The 14,228-nt window shown below is 47.3% G+C and overlaps 1 protein-coding gene across 1 annotated transcript in view; it reads right to left on the bottom strand.

Moving 5' to 3' along the window:
• Positions 1–1,166: 1,166 nt before the first annotated feature.
• LOC8028903 overlaps positions 1,167–14,228 on the bottom strand; it is a 47,331-nt gene continuing 34,269 nt past the window's right edge. The window contains exons 12-14 of the mRNA XM_042291342.1: positions 8,096–8,179; positions 4,561–4,738; positions 1,167–1,352 (exon numbers count right to left, since the gene is read on the bottom strand). Coding sequence (XP_042147276.1) covers positions 1,167–1,352; positions 4,561–4,738; positions 8,096–8,179 — 448 coding nt within the window. The remainder of the gene's footprint in view (positions 1,353–4,560; positions 4,739–8,095; positions 8,180–14,228) is intronic.

Below are 14,228 nucleotides of genomic sequence, written 5' to 3'. Positions count from 1 at the left end.
TTGACCTGCCGATCGACGTTCTTGCGTGTCACTTCCGGTTAGGTTCACTGACAGCTTAAAAAGGCGGCTTATTATGTTTACATTTCTTGGTTCAATTCATGTCTGCCACAGTCTGATTGTCTCCCGAGAAAAAGATGATCACACCATGCCATGCGTGTCTCAAGTCGTCAGTGATCAACCAGTATACGTCTCACACATCCTGATTTGGTGAAGGATGGCTAGTTGGGCTAGTTGGTTTTGCATCATGGTGTGATGCAAATACGCCAAAGCAACGTCCTGTCTAGTTCTCCCTTCGTTTTTTTGTCCCTGTTGTTTTGGCGTATTACACCATGCTGATTTGGTGAAGCGTTCGGGCGCGCAAACAATGTCAGCTGACTAACAGTGACAAGCAGCTTATATTCGTGGTCAGAAAAGTTCATCACCGCGGTACAGATCCAGGTTCGCTTTTAGAATACGCGTCCTTACCATGGCGTCGTCCAGAAGACTCTGTCAGCGGTTTTCGTTCAATGAGATTGTGCCGTTAACCGAGGACGCCGAAGAACTAATCACAAAGCAAGAACGATGAACGTGATAGTTCACGCCCAGTGTTTCTTAAGCTTTCGGTGATGATGTATAGCTGCGGGTACAGGAATCCGACCTTAGCGAGTCGAACCGAGATATGAAGATTGTGTTGCTAGAGGAGGACGGAGCAGGGACTGGGCGCGTGCGGTTGGTTCCCCCTCAGTTCGATGCGCTACTGCCGCATCCATGTAAACACAACCCAAACACCTCGCTCATCCGGTTCGGCTGGCATGTGCAGCGTGACTTGGCAATACTGGTTCAAGCTTTATCTAGCCTGGTCAACACCACCTAGACAGAAGGCCTCCGCATGGTCTCCTCTCCCTCTTCGAAACGTCATCAGAGTCGGATCTCGCTAACTCGGCTATTGGGCCCGAGCCGGACCTTGGACCCGCTGATTGGTCACGAGCCTAAGCCGAACAGTGACACAGCACCCGTGCCCAATCTCACGCCTCGATCGATCTGACTGTGATGACGCGTGCGGAGGCCTTGTGTCTACGTGGTGCTGCTCTGGTGGAGGATGGATGGATGGATGGATGTTACTGGCTATTCCCTTTGTAGCGGGCGGTAGCTAGCGCCACCTAGCCTAAGTCTAAGAAAGACTGAGGCTAGGTGGTCTCACGCACGATGTTGATGACGATGGGCATCATGAGATTGTTGAGGGTGGTGTTGCCCACGAACTCGGAGAGGAAGGCGGCCAGCAGGCAGAGGAGGAGCTGATTTGTCTGCACAGACTTGTACTGCCAGAACTTACGGCCCACCCGGTCGAAGATGTACTTGACCACATTGTGCTCCTGGAACGGTTGAACGCGGAAAAGCGACTTAGTTTGGGCATCGGGGATTGGACTGAAACTTCGACATGGGCACGAAGTGTTCCGAGTCATGTGTGCGACGAGCTGCCTCTGACTTGCGCGTTCTTGTCGATTTGGGTGAGCATCGTACCGGCGTGCGCGGTCGTGTATCACTATGTGATGCACGTTAAATATCCCGGGCTAACGTTGGTACTTCACTGGCCAAATTTCTCATTTACAGCTGAGACATCAGCGGCCTATTAGGACGAACTACTTTCCGGCTGTTTAAACACACACAACACACCATTACAATTGCGCGCTTTTGTTTAATTATATGTAACGATTTTCTCTAATGGTTAACAATAAGCATGAGTGTTGGCAAAGGCACGGGCGAGGGCGTGCCTCAACAAAATGTTTTGTATGTACGAGCATGGGGGGCTCTGATCGGGACACTTGGAGAAAAAGTCGGCGAGGAATTCGGCTGCCGTGATCGGCACCGGCCGATCACGGCAGCCGGATTCCAAGTGTCCAAATTAGCGACAAAGTACTCCATAGAAAAGCGCCCTTGAAAACGACGTGCTCACGCCTGCCTCTGCCTTCAAGCAGTAAAGACAACCTGTGAGATGGAGTGTATAAAGTTTAAGGTTCACTGATTCGAATGTGCATAAACTGCCCCGAGCTTCATTAGTAAGCTTGATTTATATCCCATTACTGCTAGAAAGGTGATATCTTAACAAATAAAATTAATTGTAAAAAAATGAAAGTATGCACTGATTGTTTATTTACATGGTGGCGGAAAGTAGCATTTGCTTCCAATCAGAACATTGCGAAGCTTTCCCAGAAATATCCTTCGTTGCAATAAAAGAAATGCTTGAGCGGCTCCTTCTTTGAATTCACAGAAAAACAAAATGGCGTTCCTACTATACTCCTCGCGATTGTACCGTTTCTGTGACGTCACGAAGAAAGAAAGCACCTGTTGGGTCCATTTTTTCTAAATTTTCTTTTTAGGGCACACGTCTATTAAAACAAAGCTCGAAACACAAAACTTCACACAAAACTTTTTTTTGTTTTTTTTAGCGATAGCTGTTATTATCGACGCGTGTGCCCTGCCTAAGAGTTTTACGATGTATTCTGTATTAGAAAGCAGGGGAAACCAACTACTTAGTACCTCGTCAGTGGACCTGACAGATAGTTTTATTTCCTGAACGAATAACCAGAAAGATGGTATTAATAGTGTTTGTTTCAATAAACCTTGATTTGAGAGTGCTTTTCATCTCGTCTACTTTATCTCCGTTTATTCGGCGCTTTTCGTTTAGCACGTGTGACTGTTTGTACCGAAGTGATGTATACGTCACTTCGGTACAAAGGGAGCGTGTTTTCGTATACGAAAACACGCTCCCTACTAACGCAGACAGCTGAAATGCTCTCTACTTAATACACCAAAACACTGGGAGTAACTTTTAATCAACATTTAAGCTGGAATGCACACGTGGACCGTGTTGCTGGGACCTTGGCAAAGGCTTGCGGTATACTTTGTAGATTCAGACAAATACTAACAACTAAAGTCAAGCTAATGCTCTACAACTCTCTTTTTGCATCCCATATAAACTACTGCAACCTTGTCTGGGGAGTGACGTCGCAAGTTAACAAAATTAAGTTGCATTTATTACAAAAAAAAGCTATTCGTCATATAGCAAATGCCCCATACGATGCCCACACAAAAGAATTATTTGCTTCACTCAATGTGCTTCCCTTCCAGCACTTATACAATTTTAATCTAATAATGAAATATAAACTTAGCATTAAAAATAACAATTCCACTTTTATCAAGTTGTATAACCTTAAAAGGCCTCATGATGCATCGTATAATATTAGAAAAAAGGATTCCTGGCTGGTACCCTTTTCCCGTACTAATCATGGGTTAGACAGGCTGCAACACCGCATGCCTAGTTGTCTAAACTCTTTAGAGAAAAGGAACCTTGATATACACACCATTTGTAAAAAAAACATCGAAAAAACACTTTTTCACACAGTGAATAATTGTGCAAAAATTTTGTTGTATTTGCTTTATATTTTTCCTGTATAGTATGAACTGTCGGAATACATGTTTTAGTGTGCACGATGTCAGTATTAGTTTATATTTGATGTAAATTGATTACATGTATATTTTTCATGGTTTGAATTTCTGTGCATATGTCTTGTCAATTTTAAACTGTCGGTTTGGTTGTGCCAAGGTAGGGGCAGGAACCCCGTCAAGCTACTGTATTGTAGCTTTTTGTTCCTGCCCTGGCATTTTTTGTTCGACAAGGAATGTCAAATAAAGAATTTGAATTTGGATTTGAATTTGAACCCTCAATGGTTCCAAAACGCTATGGAATTTTCGTCCAGTGTCTTACTCGGTTTAATACAAAACAGGGCCCATGCGGACTCTATATGGTGCGCGCTCGCACCTTTACCGTTCATTCAATTTGTCTGTTCCGAAATGACACCTTAGCGGCTCCGTCGTCACACCTCAGCTGTCGCTGTGTTTCACCTTACGGGTTGCGTAAGTGTTTACAATTTTTGGTTTACAGTGTATGCGGAACTTTTCCCGAAGTTCTTACGTTGCGAGGTGATACTTTTTGAACACGATCGTCACTACCTCGAAGAGCGATGGACCTTTTCCGGAGTGCTGCGCATGCGCGCACTAACTTTCACTTAGTCACGTAGAGTCAACTGTCACCGGCCTCCTTTTGTGCATACTGAAACCGAAACTTCTTTTTCGCCTACCATTGACCGGGACGTGGAAAGCGTTCCTGTACTTTTTCGATTGTCTGGCACAGTCGGAATGATCCTGTTTCGATCGACCGGTAATGTATACGCTTCTCCAAGAGGTTATTCCCGAGGCCGAAATTCCTTCAAAACGACGTTCACGAATTAGCCGCTAAATGCCGCCTTTACACGAAAAAAAAAAATATTGTGTGCATTAAAATTTGTTAGTATTGCCTATAGGAGCCAGCGCAAGCGTTGTGCGTTTGCGCTAGCGTCGCCTGCTCCGCGCTGCGCATGGGCGTCGTCGCCATGCGCCGATACAAGTCCACAGTTATTTATAGGCGCACGCGCAGCGTGGAACCCGCAACGCTAACGGAAACTCACGGCGCCTGCGTCTGCTCGTATACGCAATACTCCAAACTCATTAATGAGAACGAACACGCGGGCTGCCGAGACTCGCCTCGGCCAGAAGTGCGAGGGTCGAGACGGAGCCGTACATGACGATGACACTCCAGGGCATGCGCGACTTGATCACCTCCCAGGGCGCCAGCCGGTGCCGGGCCCAGAACCACCTGCTTCTGCGCGGCAGCATGCTCATGGCGATGGCCGACAGACCCAGGAGCGGGGCCTCCAGTTGTCTGCGTTCCAGCTTTCTTTCAGGTATCAGGTGGGACTGCCGATAGGGGGCACCGACGCTTTGGGCCTTCCGAGCAGCTTGGAGCGTCGCACTGCGCAAGCTTAGTGCTTCTGCGCATCCGCTTTGTGCCGCCTTCAAGCTGCTTGGCAGATCCAAAGCGTCGGTGCGTGCACCCTATTCTAAAACTTTCTAATGAGGTGGAAGCGACGTTCTTTTTTGACCAGGTCATACCTTTCGCTACGTGAACATGTTCGCGCCCATATCACTATGCAAACTGCGGGATACGGTTATGAAAGGGAGGCGGTTGACTGGCCCGGCGATCGTGTAGCTCATTGGTCCCACCGCACTATAATTCAGAGTGAAAAGAGTATATATGTATAACTGAAGGGGGTGTGCGAATATAGGCGCTTTACACACGCGCCAAATTACAGCCGCCATAGCTGACCTTCTCTTGTCTCACCGAGATGCCGAGCAATTGAAACGGTAGTTGACGATCCTGTACAAAGGCCGATGCTTTAGAAAAGGACACAGTTGAATCTAATATGGCAATAACCTGGCCTGCTATGGTAATGATGAAGTGAAATAAACGTAATAAGAGGAAACAAAAACTGAAGGTCAGTTATGGCGGCGTCCGTGCACAGCTGCTGCAAAGCGGCTATAGGCTCAAATGGGGCACAGCACTGTGTCCTTCGTAACCTTCACAGTGCGAGACGAGCTGAACGGGACTCGAACCGCATCTTAAGAGGCTCGCGCGCCCTAGCCTTTACAGTGCTTTCTTTCACCCAGTTTCAGCTGAGACGCTGTTCGCCGGCCCTGTTTTGTTATTAGTGTTAACTCCGGCGATTTTTGAGCTACCTCAACTAACTATATTTTCTGACTCCCCGGCCTTTACCCTTTCTGGTACGCTATTTGGTATCGTGAAATTCTTAATAGTTATTGCGAAATCGGCAAATGAAAATGACGCAAAAACCAACATTCAAATATACCCGCCCTTTTCAGTGCCGTGACGTCAGTGGAAGGCAAGCTTGCCAGTCGGGCGAGCAGTCTAAAAAATAGAATATGCCAATCATTTGTTCCGTGCTGGAGCGCGGGGACTGGAGCGAGCTTCCAAAGCATTCATTTGACACAATGAAACTGCTTCGAATCAGTTGGGAACAAATTCTACAGTCTAAAAAGTGAACCCCTGCACTTCCAATGACGTCACTTTTTCGTCGTTGCCAGTAGAGACTTTCAGTTTGAAGAACACGGTGAGGACCAAAATTGCAAATTCAATAACTTCGTGAAAAAAAAAAATATTTTGACCTAATATTTGGGATACTATTTTGGCGATGTTGTTTGGCGAGTTTAACAAAATTTCAAGCAAATCGGGGACCATGAAGAAATCGGCGGAGTACCCCTTTAAGGCATGGCCTCCTCTATACTCACGAGGCCTGCCAGTTCAACGACGGAGCCATAGGACCCCCCCCTCCCGGTCGCAAATTTGGAGAGCGAGGATCTGGTAGAGTTGCGCGTTCATCCCTCTAGCGCCGGCTTTCCGGCACGGCATTCGGAGTCTGCTCCTTAAAGGGCAACTCCGCTTCATTTTCGATGCTGAAAAAACAACGCAGTTCTATTTAGTATCACCTAGAAAGACTACACGTCAAGTTTTACGACGTAATTAAGCCTAAAAGTTTGTTAAACTGGTAAACAAAGTTTGAGATGCCTCAAGTCTCCGAAATCTGCTAATTCTAGCGGCCGATGTGCGGCGCAGAGAACAGCGCAGTCAATACCGCGTGTTGGCGCAGCCAACACTGCGCCGCACGTCATAGTCTGGGACCGCTTTTTTTCTTGTTTTTTACTTTATTGAGGCGCAGCCTACAGGCGGCGCCAGCAGCGTGCATACCGATGTCCACGTGATCCAAAACGCGCATGCGCTGATGAGCGTCTGAGCGAGCGCACCGCGCTCGTCGTCGGGAAGACGACGAGCGCGGTGCTGCTGCGTCTCGGAGCAACGTTTTGTGCTGCGATGCCTGGCATATTACGAGTGGTTTACTTAACTTCAACTACTAATGGTTCCAAAACATAACTTTAAAACAACTTGCCTTTTTCTGCGTCAAAACACTCTGCGGCCGCGGTAGTGCACACGTCGTTGGATAGCAAAGACCGTGGAGCAGACGACACGGCGCGACGACGCTTGCTCCGCCGATCCGTCCGTCCGCGCGGTCGGCGAGGTCGTCCGGTGACGTTCGTACCACGTGGGTTGTCCCAGACTATGACGACGCGGGACCAATGTTGCCAGGCGCGGGCGCAGTTTCGGTTTCGGTTCGTGTTCAGGAGTAAAGAAGGATTACGAGAATTATATTTCCTTTTTTGAGAAACAAACGACGTCGAGCCGTTTATTAGTATACCTTAATGTATAATCACCAAAAACCCCGAAATTCCTGGAATTGAGCGGAGTTGTCCTTTAAGTGACTGAATTCGGTGTGCAGCGGCGTCGCCCGTTCGAGGCGCGCGGTGCGCTCCAAAACAGGGGAACGTACGGCGGGGCGCACTCAGCGTCTACTTTCCTGCATGGCATTTGAGTCGACTCCTCACATGATCGGATCTCGGCGAATAGCGGCGTGGCCGCACGTGGAAAACAGACGCGCAACTCTGGCTCCCGTAGGGAGAATATACAGGAACTCTATAGAGGAACCTGGACGTAAGCGCACAGCTTTTGCAGCGGCGAGGACCCGAAACACACTTGTTCGCTCGGGAGAAGTGTGTTTCGGCGTCTCGCCGCAGCGGGGCGCCAGTCACGTGGCTCTCCTCTCATCCGTTGTCTGCCGCTCCACCTTTTCCATTTCGGCGGCCGCTTCTCGTGGCGATCTGCCAGACTTTGTCAGTATATAGAAGGCTATGTTTCAGGCCTGCAATGACACAGCGCCATCCGATACAAACCTGCATTCACACCCCCCTGGAACTGAAGCTATATCACTCCTGCGTCATCTGTAGTAAATACTATACCAAGCACTAGGAACGTACATGGATATGTATACCAAAATTTTTTTTTTGACAGTATAAAAAAAAAGAAAAAGAAAACAGCTCATGAGCGAGCGTTCTCTCTGTGGCTACACATCCTCGCAAAAATTCCCGCGCAAAAAAAAAAAAAAGAAAAAGGATAATAAGAAGGAAAGTTTAAATTCTGGTGTTTCGCGTCATTAGTTACGTTTATAATACTTGTGGAACTACGTCACTTTCCTAGGCTTGGTTGCTTTGAGAAGTAAAGCCAGAAAAATCTTGTTAGCTGTGGTTCCAGCGTTTAACAAAATGGAGTCGATCTAAGCCGAGGCAGGTGTGCTTGTTAAAATTAAATTAAAAAAACTGCGGTTTATCGTACTCTGCGTCATAGGTTTTCGAGATGTTGGACACGTAGTAAAACGGGAACAACAGGAACCAGTAGGCCACCAGAGCCTCCTCGAACCTGCACAAACCGAAAAGCGTGTCACCAGCAATAGCGAATTGTCGCGCCATAACAAAAATGAACACGACAATATAGGAATTCTAGTGGGGGTGTGCAAACAGTAGTTCGAATCGCATAGCGCTGCGTCATTCATAGCATGCACAGTGCTTGGAAAACTCGCGACACCGGGCTTTAGCGACACCGGCTCTTTCAGAGTTGTAGCTGAGGATGACGCTACACCTTTTTTTTTATTTGAGCCGCAAATCGCACGTACACCCCTCATTTTAGAGGCTGGATACCGTAGAGTTTGGCCATTCACTGGGAAGTATAGGAGACAAATGAGGAGGCGCCATTGGCCGGAAACGGGCTGGGCGTGTTCTAAAGGCCTGTTCATAAATTCGAATGTGACCCACTAGGAGCCGGAAATAATACCCTGGCGGTGGTCGCGAGAAACAGAATTAATTAATGCATCGGAGTAACTCTTGGTTACCTAAAATATGGTGCACGTGATGTTCCAATCGCGGTCCATCGAAGAGCATGGTGGAAGAGCGCAACTAGCGGAACGATCTACATCATCCGTACGCCAGGCGCCGAGGGCCGGGAATCTGCCGTTTGAGCAATCACACACTGTCCAAACAAAACAGGGCTCGAGCGGCATATTCATTTCTTAGATATTTCTGCATGATCAGAATCAAAACATCACGTGCACCCTATTTTCAACCAGGAAGGGTTCCTACATTTAACTATTACGCGTTTATTAAAATCATATACCAAATGATTACAACTGTTTCTCGCTACCACCGCTAGGGGGTTCTTTTCGGCTTCTGTTTGGCCAAAAGAGCATTTCAAGCCCCCTCTCTGCGTCCGGTGCAGACTCTGGCTCTGACCGCGCCCCCTCTCCCATTGACCAAACTCTTTCTGCACACGGCTATGCCTTAAAGGGTAACTGCAAAGAAAAAAAAGTTTTTTTTGAAATAGCCTAATTGGGACAAGCACGTCAAAAAACAATTTTTCCGCGAGAAAAAAAATTTTTTACAGCAATATTTATTGCGTGAGACTCATATTAGTTTGCGGCTATTTCGTCCGTTTTAAATCGCGCGCCACGAAGTTGTGATTATGTGACGTCAATCCCAAAAGGTTCTCATTGGCTAAGAGTTTGATTGACAGCTTAGATACGGTTGTTAAACCTTTGTTATATGTTGCAATTTCCTTTTGAGCGGCATATTTTTACGTTTAAAGAATAACCCATGTGATGAGAGTTATTATTCTTTACAAAAGGTTTACAAGACGGGCACTTCCGTTTGGATTCATACAAACAAAAGCTTCGCCATTCTGTCATGGCCGCCGAAGTCTCTGCACCCGCCTGTCTCGCCTACCTCGACTAATCGTTTCGCCGAAGTGATCACTGTTTCGTCCTTTCGTGCTGACCCAGGTGCTTGAGTGAGACTTCTTGAAGTGAAGTAGTGTGTGTTTAGCAGCTGTCGCAGGTGTTAGTGATAGGAAGCGACGCGGGGTTTTGGCTTTCATAGCGCGGTTCTTTCGTTTTCCTCTTTGCGTGCTTAGCGGTTTTTTTTTTTTTTTTTTTTTTTGTTTGCGCGTGCAAATGCTGACTTTTCGGAGATGTCAGATGCGTGATCCCGACAGTGAGCCTTCCAGCAGCCATGTCGCCCCGAAAAGAATGCTATTTGGCTGGAGGCAATCGGGCGTTCGCGTAGCGACCAACGTGTCTAGTTACGTTCTCGTCATATCGATCTGGAGGCCGTCGAGATTCGCCCCGTGTGCACCTAACGTCCGCGACTAGACAGAAAATAAAAAAAGCACTATGTCCACTACGTAAAAATGGTGTCAGTTCATGCATCTGTAGGCAGGTACGAAATCGTGCCCAAATTTATTCACACCGCACGATGCAACACGTCACTGTGCAAACGCAGTCCAACAACACGAAGCATAAAAACGGCAGATTTAGGACAACAATTCGGAGTCCATTATCAAATTAAAACGACGTAATTTTGTTGAAAACGCCCGCAGCTTTTTACTCACGGTATGCGTCGGGAAAGTTTCACATTTTGAAACAGAACGAGGCAGATTTACTTTTAAAAACGCTACCAGCGTCCTTTCGGACCAGTTTGACTGGATCAGCTGACGACGACGGGACTTAACTGGTTGAACGTCAACTCCACAACAACCAATTTGCGCTCCGTGTTAGCACCGCATTACACACACCACGAACGTTTCAGCTATGTCGCATCGCCGTGTTGCACCAAACGGAACGAGATCGCCGAAACCAACGCAGCGCTGTCGTGAACCTTGGCTTGTGGTTGCGCACTCGTGGATTCTGTGACTCCCTTCGCTTTCAAAGCGCGCACGACGATTACGAACGATACTTTCCGTCTTCCGGGAACATCACAGGGGCACTTCTCCGGTCACGTCTTCGCTACATGTGCTCGCAAACCGCGTCAAACCAAAACAATACCGCGGCACCGCCAGCACCGCGGCCTGGCGTAGTGGCGTAGTTGCCAGATCTTGCCGGAAGTCGAGACGCTGCGTCGTTCAACTCCGCAACGCAAGGAGAGTGAGGGGCGGGGCGTACTCCTCTTCCGCGGGGGTCGGAAGAGCGGGAGTTTCAAATGTGGAGAGGTTCTGACTCTACTAAATTACGTCCTGTGGCGTAAATATTCATAAAAAAAAATCATTTTTTTCGCGGAACATTTGTTTTGTGACATGCTTGTCCCGATTAGGCTGTTTAAAAAAAAACTTTTTTTTCTTTGCAGTTACCCTTTAAAGGGGCACTGACACCCCAAAGGTCGTATTTATTTTTATTGTCTAAAACGATGCAAGTTGCAGTCATAGACACGCAAAAAAAACCGCATCGCGAAAAAAAATTTTCCCGCGCGCGCGCGCGCCTTTTTATTTTTGGCGTTTGATTTTCCCGCCTCTCGCCTCCTCGCTTCTTTTGATCGGTGATGTCAAAAATCAGGAAATTTAGAAGCTTTGTAGGCGACATCTCTATAACATTTAATTACGGCAATCCTAAAACATGTTTTTTAACGCAATTGCGAACGCACTACGGCCCTTCTTTTTGAAATACCAAAAATCGGGAGTTCGTTGTGGTGCCGTCTCCTGGATTTGTATCCTCCAACGGAAAACAGGCGACACCGCTCAAAACCGGTCCGCCTTAAAGGGACACTGACACCCCCCAAAAAAATTTTTTTATTTTTTGCCAGGCGCTTCATTATGGTGTCGGAGGACTACCCAATTAATATTTTGCAACAGAGTAGCGTATTTTTTTAACAAAGCCAAAAGACGCAACTGCTCGAAACCGAAACCCGACGGAGGTCAGAGAAGTGGAGAGAAGAGAGTGACTGGCAGAAGTCACGTGGCTACACCCGACCGTGCGGTTTTTTTTTTTTTTTTTTTTTTTTCTCCTTTCCGGTAGCAGACGACACAACATGCGGCGTGCGATGCGGCGTGCGGGAACTGCTCGTTGTTCTGTACTCCAAGATGAGTTGTTTTGTACATTGAGGAGTTCGAGATGAGTAGTGAGTGTCCGTGGTGAATTTCCATGATCGGCTCCGAAAAGAATAAACCCAAGATGTTGCGTGAAGAGCTGGCTCACATGTCCTGCATCATGTCCTGCATGTCCTGCGACAGAGTTTCCGAAAGATCAACGGGATCGGGACCAATGGCTGGCTGCAATTCCTGTAGAACATTTACGGGCACCTCGGAAAGCGGACGCTACCTGATTTATATGCTCCTTGCATTTTGTGGAAAGTGATTACATTGAGTTCGCAGGTGTCAAAACGGAAATCCCATACCGTTTAATTCAGCGAAGTATCATCCACAACATTTGTTTGTTATTTTTTTTTGTCCGTTTCTTTAGTGATGATTGTAAAAAAAAAGAAAAAGATACGTAAACATCAAAAAATGTTTCAAAAAAAAAAAAAAAAAATTCACGAGGGATCGAACCCGGTCCTACCGCGTGTGAAGCGGTCGTCTTTCCCACTGAGCTACTGGGCCATCTCGTTTCTGGTGGATCTCTTTCTTAGTAATAATTCAGCCGGTAAACTGTAAGTTGGAAAGTTTGCTGTCGATTTTTCTCTATAAATCCCGGGTCGAAGTCGGGAAGCACCACGCTTTGCGGACATTCGCACCTAGTAAAGAAATCGTACGCGTGCATATTCAACTCGAAGTAGACACGTCGTGCTTGACGTTTGCGCAAGCGCTGTCTTCAGCCACGAGAAGGGAGCGACGGCTCGGCGACGTCTTCGTGCAAATCGGCTTGGTGGCAGGGCGTGTCGTACGGGATGAATACCAATTCTTTTGATCAGTCCCAAATTTCTCTTTTAACGGTAGACAGAATTCGCCGGTACCGCGAACGACAGTTCTGAAATAGAGGTCCCACGCCCGTCGTCCGCTGCCATCGCCGTCCCCGCGAGTCCCACGATACGCGAAACGACGAACGCACAGAATGCTTCCGGTTGTCTGTGGAACTTTTTTTTTCAATCAACGTATTTACAGCTTTTTAGAAGCCACAAAAAATGGGTTTCATATTTTTTTCTATTTTTAATATTGAGTGTGTGCCTTCAGTGACCCACGACTTTGATTAAATTTGGTGGTCGCATCGATACCTTAGAAAACGGCCCGTGACCGCGAAAAAGAGAGTGAGCGAGACTCGAACCGGCCAATTCTTGATCGGCGGTTTTCGGGCGGAAAGAAACCGAATTTCGAGGCGCAAATTCTGTTCTGGGTAGTTGAGCTCTCATATGTCACGTACAACTAAAAACCTCGGCGAGCATAAATACCCTGTCAGTGTCCCTTTAACGCGGGCGCTCGCTCCTTTCCTCCTCGCTTTGGGTCGCCATGGCAACAGCCGGGAGTGGTGAAAGGAAGTCGACTCTCAGGTCTCCGCGATTTTTGACGTCAAGGCACCGGCGCCGATCGCGCGGGAACTTCGAATTCGGCATTTGGAAATTGTTTTTTTACTTCACGAATACTGAATTCCCAAATCTCAAATTTTGAGGGTAATGTCCCGGCATCGTTTTCAATCGTTTCGGATAATAAAAAAAAATATGATTTTGATGTGTCAGTGCCCCTTTAACGTTACTTCGTAAAATAGCAATTCGACATAGCAAGCAGAATAGACAACCTCGTCACGACGAAGCGTTTATATAGCTGAAACGCTGCGTCATTTTGGGGGTCAGCCAATCAGGTACTATAGCATCACTAGATTCAGTACTGCTGACTAGCTTTACACAGAGGTGTTGGAGTACGCACACCTAGTCAGCATGACTTGGCATATGCTTAAAGGCCGCTTCGAGCCATTCAAAGCGTTCTGTGGAGAGTGGAGAGTGTGGAGTGTTGTCATTTTCTTCGTTCTGTCGGTGTTAGTGGCTCATTTAGACTGTAGCTTCTGTCTTTTACTAAGTTACACTTAGTAAAAGACAGAAGCTATACCCCCGATACTCCCTACCACCGCTAGGGAGTATAGGGCGTATCCATTGGTAGCCACAGCCTAGTCAATACCTTCTAGAAACTAAAGCCTGCGCGTTTCGTTTTGTTACGTCAGCTGCCGCACTGCTGCTAGGCCAAGTGAGGAGAGCCAGCAGAAGGTTTTCACCGCCGAGCATCTGCGACGATGCTGACTAAGCACTCCGGATGGCCCAGCGAGACATTTTCTTTGTTTTCTTTTTTAATGCTCCGTCATCTCCGTTGCCTTCGGTCGAAGCGTCATAGAAGGAACTGTACCATATAGCCTCCTCCTATGCACTGTAACGGTCCATGCCAGAAAGAGAATGTGTGGTATGGAACGTGGTTATATTGCCGCGCCCAGGGCTGAGAAAGCAACGCTCGGTCACGGACCTCCAGAAAGTTCTCGTTTATTCATGTACCGCACGTAACTTCTATCATTTATTCCTGCTTTTGTTTTCTAGAAAGTGCGTGTTCATTCTCGCCCGATCACGCGACGCTCGAGCCGCTTTCGCCGAATCTTCGAGATTGCGACGAACTCTAGATAAGAGGCCGCCCGCGACCTTGTCGAGTCAGTTTCGCCCCAGCGTTCGACTCTGCTGAC

The sequence above is a fragment of the Ixodes scapularis genome, unplaced genomic scaffold, assembly GCF_016920785.2.
Source record: "Ixodes scapularis isolate PalLabHiFi unplaced genomic scaffold, ASM1692078v2 PGA_scaffold2__306_contigs__length_199485367, whole genome shotgun sequence".
Lineage (NCBI taxonomy): Eukaryota > Metazoa > Arthropoda > Arachnida > Ixodida > Ixodidae > Ixodes > Ixodes scapularis.
This window is presented reverse-complemented; position numbering and strand designations above follow the sequence as displayed.